The 11,448-nt window shown below is 42.9% G+C and overlaps 1 protein-coding gene across 1 annotated transcript in view; it reads left to right on the forward strand.

The window, feature by feature from the left end:
- FNTB (farnesyltransferase, CAAX box, subunit beta) overlaps window positions 1–11,448 on the forward strand; it is a 56,167-nt gene that overhangs the window by 22,480 nt on the left and 22,239 nt on the right. Inside the window, exons 4-6 of the mRNA XM_090270998.1 lie at window positions 1,160–1,251; window positions 8,672–8,818; window positions 8,921–9,004. Of these exons, the coding sequence (XP_090127124.1) occupies window positions 1,160–1,251; window positions 8,672–8,818; window positions 8,921–9,004 (323 nt within the window). The remainder of the gene's footprint in view (window positions 1–1,159; window positions 1,252–8,671; window positions 8,819–8,920; window positions 9,005–11,448) is intronic.

The following is an 11,448-nucleotide window of genomic DNA, read 5'->3' on the forward strand; positions in this document are numbered from 1 at the left end:
TGTGCTAAAGGTTTACCGTGCATTACCTTATTACTCCTTGCAACTAACTACTCCATGAGGTAGGTGAGGCTTTACTTTTTACAGATAAGCAATCCGGCATGGCAAGATGAAGTCATTTGTTCAAAGGCAAATAGCTAGTAAGAGGAGGAGCTGGGACTCAAAGCCAGGCAGGCCAAATCCGTAAGTGTCTTCAGTCGCCACACCAGGTGGCAAGCTAGTCATAGCACATTTGTGAAGAGGGCAGCATGGACCAATGGGAGGAGCACTGGCCTGGGAGTCCAGAAACCTGGGTTCTTGTGTCCTCTCTGACATTTATGGTCTTTGTAACCTAGAAAAAGTTCATCTCTCTGGACCTCATTTATATACTTTAAATCTGGGAATCGGGGGCAGTAATCCTACGTGCCTGCCTGGCCTTGAATGTTCCATACATGTTTATGGCTTGAATTAGGATGAAGTTCTGTTTACAAGTCATCTTTGGATGCCTTTCCCAGCTTCCACAGGCAGAGTCCGTCAGTCTCTCACATGTGCTTCTGCAGGACTGTTTCTGCCATTACAGCATTTATCCAGGTATATGCACATGTGTGTTATATGCCACCTGTTCCAGAAAGACAGAAGGTAATCTGTACTTATGTGTCTGTCCAGGGCCCTCTTCCTCTACAGATAACCACACACATTCTATATTCCAAGCATCTCAGGAATAGGAACAGAATTTTATTCATTATTGTGCCCCCAGAATCTAATACAGTGCTTGGCACAAAACAGATAGTTACTAAATATTTGTTTAATCAGTGAATGAGTTAACCCAGGAAATCTCTTTCTGGGATTATATCTGTTCCTGGGTCTACACTGAGAACACAGCCGCACTTAACTTCCTTGATGTGAGAAGTACTCTGCTCAACCTTCCTTAGGTGCCTGTCACGGAAGGACCCGTTGGGTTCAAGGTAAACTTCTCTGTCCCGTTGTCCTTTCCTCACATATGGTTGTTTCAGCTCCTGGCTAAGGCCACAAAGCCAAGTGTCCTTTATTCACGGATTGTTTGTCAGGTGCCCTCCCCGCCTCCCTGGCCAGGCTGCCAGAGTGAGACAGATGCCCTCTTGTCAGCAGTATCTCAGAAGGATTCTGAATAAGGGGTGTGTTTTCTCCCCGGTGCCTTTCACAGTGTCTGGATGCCAGCCGCCCATGGCTCTGCTATTGGATCCTGCACAGCTTGGAACTGCTGGATGAGCCCATCCCCCAGATGGTGGCGACAGAGTGAGTCTGGCTGCGGGAGATCTAGGCTGTTCTCTGGAACTGTACTTAGGGTGCTTTTTGTGGTGTTTCTGTTTTATTTATTTTAAATGAAAAACACAGAGTGCTTTAAAGAAACCCATGCTTTCTTCGCCCTCAGTAACTTCCTGAAACTCCTCCACTAGAAACCCATTGTAAGCTCGTGGGTAGAAAAAGACTTTGAACTCCCAAGGGAAGGATTGTGATTTCTTCTGTGGCCTTTTCTTTTGGCTCTTGTTCTGGTCTTTGAGAAAAGTCTTCATCATCAACTCTGGGAGGGAGACATGATTTTGCCAGAAAGTACAGTATGCATTTGAATAGCTTCTGTGGGGAAGCATGTGCCAACCCAATGGACAAAAATGCCTTTGCCTTCCATAAACACCTCCACAGAAGTCCCTCCCCACCAATGCCTGGGGGACAGAGTAGCTCTTCATGGCACTGGAAGGATTACTGTGTTGGTGTGTAGATGCCATGACTCACAATTTCCTTATGATTAGAGATCTAAGCAACTATTGTATCGGCAGCCGTCCGTCTCGAGAGACGATGGTGTAGCTTCTTAAGAGTCTATCTGCACCGCCGAGAATGGTTGTGCAGTCCGACTCGGGAGTGACACGGTATCTGTCTCCTCCCGTGTTGAATCGACATCTTGCGATGACGCTGGAGTGTCCTCTCCAGTGAAGCTGAAGCTACAGAGCCTGGGCAGGGTGATATGGAGGGTCTGCTGTTGCCCATGCAGCAGACCCCCCCTCTCTTCGCAGCTGAAGGGTCCAAGGGAAAGACGGAGTCAATACAGCTTGGCTTCAGGTGCGCCGCAGGAGTTGCCGGTGTTGACTACAGCGTCAAACCGCCTTAGGGACTCCGGCTCCGGATTTTCTGTCGGGGTTTACTCCCTTAGCCTTTCCCCTGAAGAGGTATGCCGCAAGGCAGCGGAGGTTTTTTGGAGTCAGAGTTTTCCTTCTCTAAGCAACTAATACTTCCCAAACTGCTGGTGCAGATGGTGTTCTCAGTGTGGTACCTCATCCTTAGAAGCTTGTGAAATATATTTTTTAAAGAAGAAGAAGCTGATCATCATGGCAGTCTTAGGGCTACCTGGGGGAGGAAAGGGCAGCTGGGAGTCAGACCTAATGTCCCAGTTCTCAGTGAGAGAGAGCACACACCCCATCGCAAGCAACTTGATTTCATCCACTCCCCCAGGGCTCCTGAGGGAGCGAAGTCGGGGGGAGGAGGCCCTGAGCCAGGTTCGCTTTCTCAAAGCACACAGGGGTGGCTGTACCAGGATACGTGGAGGCTAGCCCATGCCCCTCCTTGGTCACAGTGCCCTGCCTGGGTCACATTGTCAGGTCAGAAGAACAGAACTGCACATTGTCTCATTCACTCTGTCTTAACAATAACCTCTCATTCTTGCCTTCCTGGGCAGGGTGTCTTGTGATGAATGTGGATAGGGAAGATAATAAAGAATTAGACCATTAACCCTTGTGATATATACGATGCTTTCTGAGTGAGAGGAAAAATGGGCATTGTCTTCCCTATCACGATGCTGCTGCAGGCCTACTTGCTTCTAGCTCAAAGTTCCTGCAGTACCAGGCATTTAATTGTCAAAATAAAGGCCCATGTGTTTTGAAATACCACTTGGGGTTGTGGCTTGTTGGAAAGTTTCTCCCTAATGCATACACAATCAGGATGTTCGGTAGGGTAATGGGAAAGTCGTATAGGAGAGGAGAAATAGGGAAGGGGGGACTCTGAGAGTGAAGCACAGATGCCCCCTAGAGGAAGACACAGACCTATGTGAAGCGGGAAGATAGTGATAACGGGGTTCTCTGGGTCAGCACCAATTGTGGGTTTTTTCTACCTTGTCTATAGGGAAGGCTTTTCTGAGGAAATGAGTGTCAGAGCGGCTTTTGTGGCATCTGATAGGAAGACAGGACCCCTCTAAAAGGCTTTTCACACTGAACAATTGGAGACAAATAGTCATAGCAAGGGATGCTTTAAAGGATATTTAAAGTTTAAGTAAATTATGAAGCAGTGCATACAATGAAATGCTATGCAACCATTTAAAATTTGAAAAGGTAACAGATGCTAACTAGACTTATTGTGGTGATCAGTTTGCATATATACAAATATCAAAGTATTATGTTGTACACCTGAAACTAATATTATAAGTCATTTATACTTCAATAAAAATTATATGTAAATATGTATATTTGAATATAAAAATTAGTATACTTATATAGAAATGTTCATGATTTAAGTGCAAAAGGGAGTTTAAAAGATTTCACTTTTATAGATTAAAAATATAAATGGTTATATGCATAAAAAAGCCAGATATATATACACATGGTAGTTATTATTACCATGGGGTTAAAGGTGATATTTTCTCTTTCTTTTTTCTGAACATATTTGCATTTTCTAAAATTTCTACAACGAACCTTCATTGTTTTATAATGAAAGGATGTTTTAAAACTGAAAAGCTGATTTCAAGAACAGCTTGATAGCAAATGACTAAGTTTCTGCTTCATGGCAGTCTTGAAAGCTTTACATATGGTTCTGCAGAGCATCAATTTAACAAACTCTTAAAGAATTACTTAGACTGTCCTAGCAGGCAGTTAACTCTAGGTGCTGATAATATTTGTTATGAACAGAGCCTAGTAGCTCTGACCTACAAGGAAAGCAATTTTTTTTTAAGATACAGAGAAATCTTAATGACTTCTATAAAAATATGGGGATTTGTTTTTTAGACGACCTGACACAGGATATTGCCTTTTTATTTATTTTGCACAGGAAAAAGAAATGCTTTGAAAATGTGGACCATTTTTTTTTTTCTTCCTCACACAAATATTAAGGTGACCTAGAGGCTGAATTTAGCTCTGGACTTTTATTATTTCTTGTCCTCTCTTCTCCCCATTCCCTCACCTAGTACGTGACACACACATACACATACTTTTCTCCTTCCTATTTTGTTCACTGTTGTGCTTCTATTTGTTCAGGGAACAAAATGCCAAGCTGAGTTCCCTCTACTGGTCAAAATCACTTTTGTCAGCTACTGTGACTGCTGACTGAAGCCAGCAAGGCCAGGTTTTAACTGCTCTCGTCAGACCTTTCAAGAATAACATATTCATAGGTAGGAATGTAGCTTGCCTCTGTGAAGACATTATACCCACAAATGTATACATATTTACCCAAAATAAATTTGGGATCCAGACTAAGTACATTTGCTTTTGTTCACAATTTTAGCGCTGAAGGAAGCGTCCTTTAACGAGAATCCCATCAATGCTTTGTTATTGAAACCACTTGAATGAAATGCACAGACTAAAAGGAAAACCGCAGGGAGACCACTGCACTGTTGAGTTAGGTTTTTAGCTTCTGTAAGATCTAAAAATTGTCTTTAGCTTATAAATTGTTTTAGGATTTTTACACTTATAAAGTTTTCCCGGAGATTAAACTTTTCATTTGTCAATGTTTATTTTCCTTTCAAAAGGTTATTAGTAGCTTCTTCCCTGAATAACTCCTTATTTTTTCCTTTTAATTTTTAAATTAAATATAATTTTGTTTCTTTACCTTTTAGTAAGGATACCTTCTTTGTCTTCTGAGTTTTTTTTTTTTTTTTTCCAGCAGCACCTGGCATCTAGGGGGTAGAGGCCAGGGATGCTGCTAAACATCCTCCACAGGACAGTCCCCACAACCAAGAATAATCCAGCCCCAAATGCCAATAGTGCCAAGGTGGAGCAACCCTGCTGTAAAATAACCAACTTTAGACTTGACCACACATTCAAAATGGCAGCATCCAGGGGATTGCCCGTGCTTGATGAAGAATCAGAACACCTGTCACACCCCATGGCAGCCCTGGCCTCCTGGGATCAACAAGGGAGCCTGCTTGCCTTTCACCTGTTCTTTGCTCTATCTCCCTAGGCCAGGAGTTGTCCTCTCCCTTGTAGTATAAGCTGAAGCTGTTCTAAGTATGAAATCTGAAAGGCTTAGTACTAGGAGAAGTTTGATGTCAACTCATTCTTATTACATTGGCATCTACTCCTGAGCCATTCTGCTCAAGGATCACTGTTCCTATTTCTGAAGCTGTAATCTTTGTCACTTATTCTCGACCTTAAGTCTGTCTGTGGTAACCTATTCTGGTGCTAACGTTTTTCTTACATCTAACCTGAAATCTTGCTGCGGATTTTTGTTTTTGTACCAGAAAGTTTGTATAATTACCCTTTGTATTTTGAGATATGTTGCTGGGTAGCTTTCTCCTATGGTTGCCTGTAATATTAAGCCTTTTAAGAGTTTTTATATTTAGCGATTTTTACAACTCTAATCCAAATTTCCTTTGAGTTGAAAAATGGCGGCTTGAGCCAGTTCTGACCAATATTGTGTTTATAATGCTTTTAATAGACACTTTTGTTATTGTGCACAACTGATGGATGCTAACCTCTGGTCCTTCTTCTGCTATATTCCTAGTCCTTTCCCATGTTACATTTATACACTTTACTCATCCCCCCTCCTGCCATGCCTGAGTATGTATATTGCTACTTGTACCTATTTCATTGCTTTTATTCTAATTGGCTTCTGATTTGTTTTATATTATTCTACTTTAATTCTCACCATGGAGGTGTTTCCCTGCTGATTTGTATTATTGTATTATTCACTGTACATGCTTTTGAGTTCTTCCTTCAGTTAGTGACAGTGATGTCCAGAATCGACCACATTAGGTCAGTCTTCAACTGTCTCCTAAAAGTCTGAGTCAACTCCTTATAAGGCTGATGGTAATTCTTTGATACTCTTCTTTGGACTTGATCCTCTTGTAAGTTTTACATACTCCTTCATAGTTGAATGTTAGAGTGGTGGTGTCTAGTAGAACTTTCTGTGAAACTGGAAATGTTCTATATTTTGTGGTAGCCACTAGTGACATGTAGCCTGAGCAGTTGCAGTGTGCCTTGTGTGACCTAAGGAGCTACATTTTAAACTTTATTTAAATTAAAAATTTAAGTAGCATCATATGGCTAGTGTCTACCTATTGGACGGTGCTGATCCCTCATATTACTACCCAAAATGTGGTCCCCAGCCCGGCACCATTGCTGTCACCTGGAAGCTTGCTAGAATGCAGAAATCCGACCCATCTAGGCCTACTGAGTTAGCTCTGCATTGATCCCCAGGTGATGCCTATGCACGCTTAGGTTTGAGAAGCGCTGATACTTGGTTGTACATTTGAATCAAATGGGGAGTTTTAAAAATATTCCTGCCTGGGTCCCATTTGCACTGATTCTGATTTAATTGGTATTAGGTATGGCCTGAGCATTGGGCATCACCCAAGGGATTCTGATTGCCCAGTAAAAACATGTGGTGCTCATACTTTGTGTGTATCCAAATCACCTGGGAATTTGATAAAACTATAGAGCCCAGGCTCTTTCCTGCTTCAGCAAGCCTGCATCTGTGTGTTCTTGACCAGCTTGCCAATGAATCTGATAACACATATTTTGGGTTTGAAAATCCTTGATCTAGAAGATAGTTTCCAACTTTGTTGGTAATGGTCATGTCATCTAGAATGAAATGCCTTGCTGATTTGAAAGAAATTCGATCTGCTAGATCTTTTAGTCATATGACTAAATGAATAATTCATGAATACTTGTTTTTTACAAAGTGTTAGTTGGTGCATTTCTAGTCTTTAAGATAAGTTTTTCTCCTTTTGAGAGATAGAAGTATCAGTCACATTTAGGTTTTCTGAACTGCTAAGAATTCTGCGGATGACAGCTGGTAGCTTCAAGGTCAGTTTGCCAGTTACTTAAGGTGCTGGCCTCTGGATCAGAATGTTCCATAATGCGGAAGTGTCTGAAAGTCAAGAAAAGCCCAATCCCCGTGCCCCAGCGGAGCCCCATGGGCAGTCAGATGCAGCCTGTCAGCTGACAGTGGTTGGCGTGGAGGAAGGATTTAGAGGTGTCTGGTACATTCTGATCCCAGCTCATTCCAGGCTTTAGGCTACCGGGTCAGGACAGTTGCATGTGGCATGATTCCATCTTAGGAGCTGGGCCAGCAAATGGATAACTAGGTGACTTTTTTTTCTCTTTAATGTGCTAAGTTTTATATCAGCCAAAACAAAGAACACTTTATGTGCTAGTGCAGCCAGCCTTTGTTAGGACGTGTGTTTATTAGCTATTTGTTTCTGGGAAGTGTGATAAAAATTAAGGATGGTTTGGGAAATATGTCAACAACAAACTCATTTTCTCTACTAAAAGTAATTGCTATTAAAAACATGCCACAAAACTCTTCTTTTTCTGGTTATCAACTTCAGTTTCAATCCTTGTGTTTTCTACAGTACAATTTTAGGTGCAAATAGAATTTAATGTGTGTTGTTTTTGACCTGTGATGGTTTCAGGACTCCAACAGCAAGTCAGCAGCATTTTCTGTTGCTGTCCCCACCCAGATAATGGAAGATCTGAGATCAAACATGCTGTGGAAAAGCAGGAATAAACTGAGTCCTAGTGGAGATTAGCTGGGCTCTATGTGGTCTCTCTGGCCTTGTAGATAAGAAAGAATGAGACGAGCCTAGGAGAAGGCTGCCTGGGCACTAAAGGGACACAGATTTGCAGTTCATTCTCTTACATGGAGGCCTGGGGTCCCAGCTGAGCTGTGGGGAAAGAACTTGGTAACCAGAACTTTCCTGGGGCACCCCTTTCTGGTGAACTTCAGAGCATCTTGGTCGAATAGGGGCTTTCTGGGTTTCACCTGGAGCAAGAATGTACCTTCTAGGCAAACTGAGGCCGGGTTTGTGGGCAGGGCTTGAAGGCCAGCCCTCACTAAACAGGTCCCGCAGTGAGGTGCATTCAGTGACGTGCGTCAGCAGTACTTGAGGTTTCCTCCATTGAGGTGAGCATGGTTCTCCTAACCATGGAGGCAGACTCCATAAGAGCTTGTGTCTGGTCGGTTAAAGGAATAAAAATCACTAGCCCACTGGGGCTTGGGTGGCGATGGGAGTGAGAAAGCATCTCTTTAAATATTCTTGGTAGGCCTTGATGATGGATCCAGACCTGGGTGGCTAGTATGGAAAGAAGTAGTCGAACACCATAATGGAAAGTACGGGAAGGGTTTGGTCAAGAAGCCTGAAAAGCATGACTGTCCCCCCAGTTCTGTGTGAGGCCATTTGTTCCTGCCCAGCCTTATGCTTTTGCTTCACCACTAGGCAAATGCTTAAATGTAAAACTCAGATGGGAAGGCACACAATACTGATGATAGCAGGGTAGAGAGTTAGGCCTTTTGCAGGATTAACTACTTTTACTATATACTCAAGAGGTGGGAGGAGAGCTGTTTGCTTTTTCCTTATGAGAGACTGGGGAACATTTGGAAAGGCATGGACTCTGGTGGAATTTCATGTTTTGAAATTAATGTTTGACTTTGCTTTTCCCTTTGGCTGCGTACCTAGTGTGTGTCAGTTCCTGGAGCTGTGTCAAAGCCCAGATGGTGGCTTTGGAGGGGGCCCTGGCCAGTACCCACACCTGGCACCCACATATGCAGCAGTCAATGCCCTGTGCATCATTGGCACCGAGGAGGCCTATGGCATCATTAACAGGTACAACCAAAGCCAGCAGTGATGGAAATGCAGAAGGGTGACCTGCCTGCTGACCCTGCCCTGACCTTGCCACCTCTGGCTTCTCTCCCATTCGTTTTTCAGGGAGAAGCTTCTTCAGTATTTGTATTCCCTGAAGCAACCTGACGGCTCTTTCCTCATGCACGTTGGAGGTGAGGTGGATGTGAGGTGAGTGCGGTTTTTCTCAGGCTGCTGCATCGGTAGGTTCGAGAGCTTACCTGCCACTAGAGACGCCAAAGCCAAGTAAGAGCATGGTGAAGCTGCTGCTCTGTCACAGAATGACACGCAGAATGACTTGCTGGTGACACAATATCACAGTCATTGCAGAGATGGTGCAGATGTCCTCATTGTGATGATCATGCGACATCTTTTGTGTAAATATCAAAACATAAGTATGACAGAAACAAAATCAGCTGCTCTTGTTTTAAAAGTTAAAAATACATTCATCTGATATAAAATGATATACCATAATATGTCATAACCATATAGGGTCATATAATTTTTTACCTCTCTGGGATAGAAAGGGAGAGGAAAGCCCAGTAGGGACTTAGTAAATATAATACTTTCTGAATGGACTAGATAAAATCACAGCAATGTTTAACACCTGCATGAGAACTGCTTTGGGAGGTGCAGAAACCCTGATGGGCCAGTGGAGCGCAGGGAAATAGATTTGCATTAACTGATTAGAACCAGTTGGCACAAAATTATTATTTAACTCAAAAACTGTCTGATGTACCTAGCAAGTAGCTTACTCGCCTGGCAGATGATTGCTTATGAAGCGTGTAGAGAATTCACTGAATAAGTCATTTCTCAATGGCAGTGGATCATTGAGATTTTATACCAAATTCTGGTTACTTAGTCTGAGTAATACATTTTCATGAGGTTTCTATATCAAAGCCATCTTATCGCCTATTTGTAAATGTGTTTGCTTCTACACGAGAGGACTAGTATCTTGGCTGAACCATTGGTTTGAAAGTGTAGGGGAAGGAAAAAACATGACAGTTGTGAAGCATAAAATACATTGCAGATAAAAGTAGACAACGGGGAGGCAGGGGCTTTTAGTAAAGGATTTTCTTCTCTCTGTAACTTGCTTGTTCAAATAAAAAAATTAGTTTAGGTATCTACGAGAAAAACTGTTTCTCTACTCATGACACTTCTGATACCACGAATGTGAGTGAGGAAGACACCACGGGGTAAGGGCTCAGTCCAATAAGACCGCCCCTACTTCAAACGCCGATCACAAGTAGTGTGCCCCCTGGTTACTCATACTCCCATACTCCTGCCTGACTTGGCTACAAGTTGAGGGTTCCTGTGATGCTCTCCTGGGGTTCAATGATTTGCTAGAATGGCTCACAGAACTCAGGGAAGCCCTTTACTATTACTGGTTCATTCTAAAGGATATTATACAGTATACAAATTAGCAGCCAGATGAAAAGGTATATAGGGAGAGGACTGGAAGGTTCCAGAGCACAGGAACTTCTGTCTCCATGATGTTGGGGTGTGCCATTACCCCCAGAAGGCACTGGCTGCGTTCACCAACCCAGAAGCTCCTTGAATTCCTTCATCTAGGATTATTATGGGGGTTCCATTATGTAGGTGTGAGTGATGAAATCATTGGCCATTGGTGATTAACCCACTCTCCAGCCATTTACCTCTGGAGAGTGGGGCTGAAATTTCTAGACTTCTAATCACATAGTTCCTTCCTCTGGCAACTGGCCCCCATCCTCTAGGAGTCACCTCAGATACAGTTGAATGGGGCTTGTTATAAATAACAAAAGACTGTCCTACCACACCTGCAACTCAGAATATTCCAAGGGTTTTATGAGCTCTACCAGGAACTGGGGAGAAGACCACATTTATATTTATTATATCACAATATCTCAGTATGTGTTGTTAAAAGGGAAACTGAGGCACATAAAAATTTTAAGAGTTTATTTGAGCAAAAATCAATTTGGATTGGGCAGCATGCAGTCTAGCCGATGGAAAGGAGCTCCCAGGAGCTGCAGCACATGAAACAGTTCTGTAGGCAGGAGGGAGCAGGGACAAGGACGGTGCACTCGGCAGAAGCAGGCTGGTTATTGCGAGGCCCCTTTTCCTTAGGGGGTGGCCGGGGTTTGTCAGGCAGATGACCTACCCAGTGCTGAGCAGGTGACTCCTGATGGACTAGTTTAAGATTTCATTTCTGGGGGAGCCGAAACTAACTACGTCTTGGTTTAGTGTAAGTGACTCCATTTTGGGCTTCTTAAAACATTGTATAGGTCAACAAAGCCAATATAAACTACTGAGAAAAAGCAATACAGTGTTATGTTGATGCTTCTTAAGGAAAAAGTTAAAAGATTTTTTTTTCTTCAAGGTCACTACATTTTCATTCCTGTTCTATAGATATTCCAATCAAACATGCAGTCTTGAAATTCAGCTTTTTAAAACTTTCTGAGATTATTAGGCAAAAGCAAACAAACCCTGGTAAGATCGCTTTGGCATTTTATCACATACCTAGGTGACAGAGCATAGAATGTCTTCAAGAAAGAAGTGCCGCATTGCTGAAGTGTAGAGGGTCTGAGGGCAGTGGGAGAATTGGGGCTGCAAGTACCTGCGGGGAACAGGTGAGGGCC

The sequence above is a fragment of the Furipterus horrens genome, unplaced genomic scaffold (genome assembly GCF_987537825.1).
Source record: "Furipterus horrens unplaced genomic scaffold, mFurHor1.1.pri manual_scaffold_3, whole genome shotgun sequence".
Lineage (NCBI taxonomy): Eukaryota > Metazoa > Chordata > Mammalia > Chiroptera > Furipteridae > Furipterus > Furipterus horrens.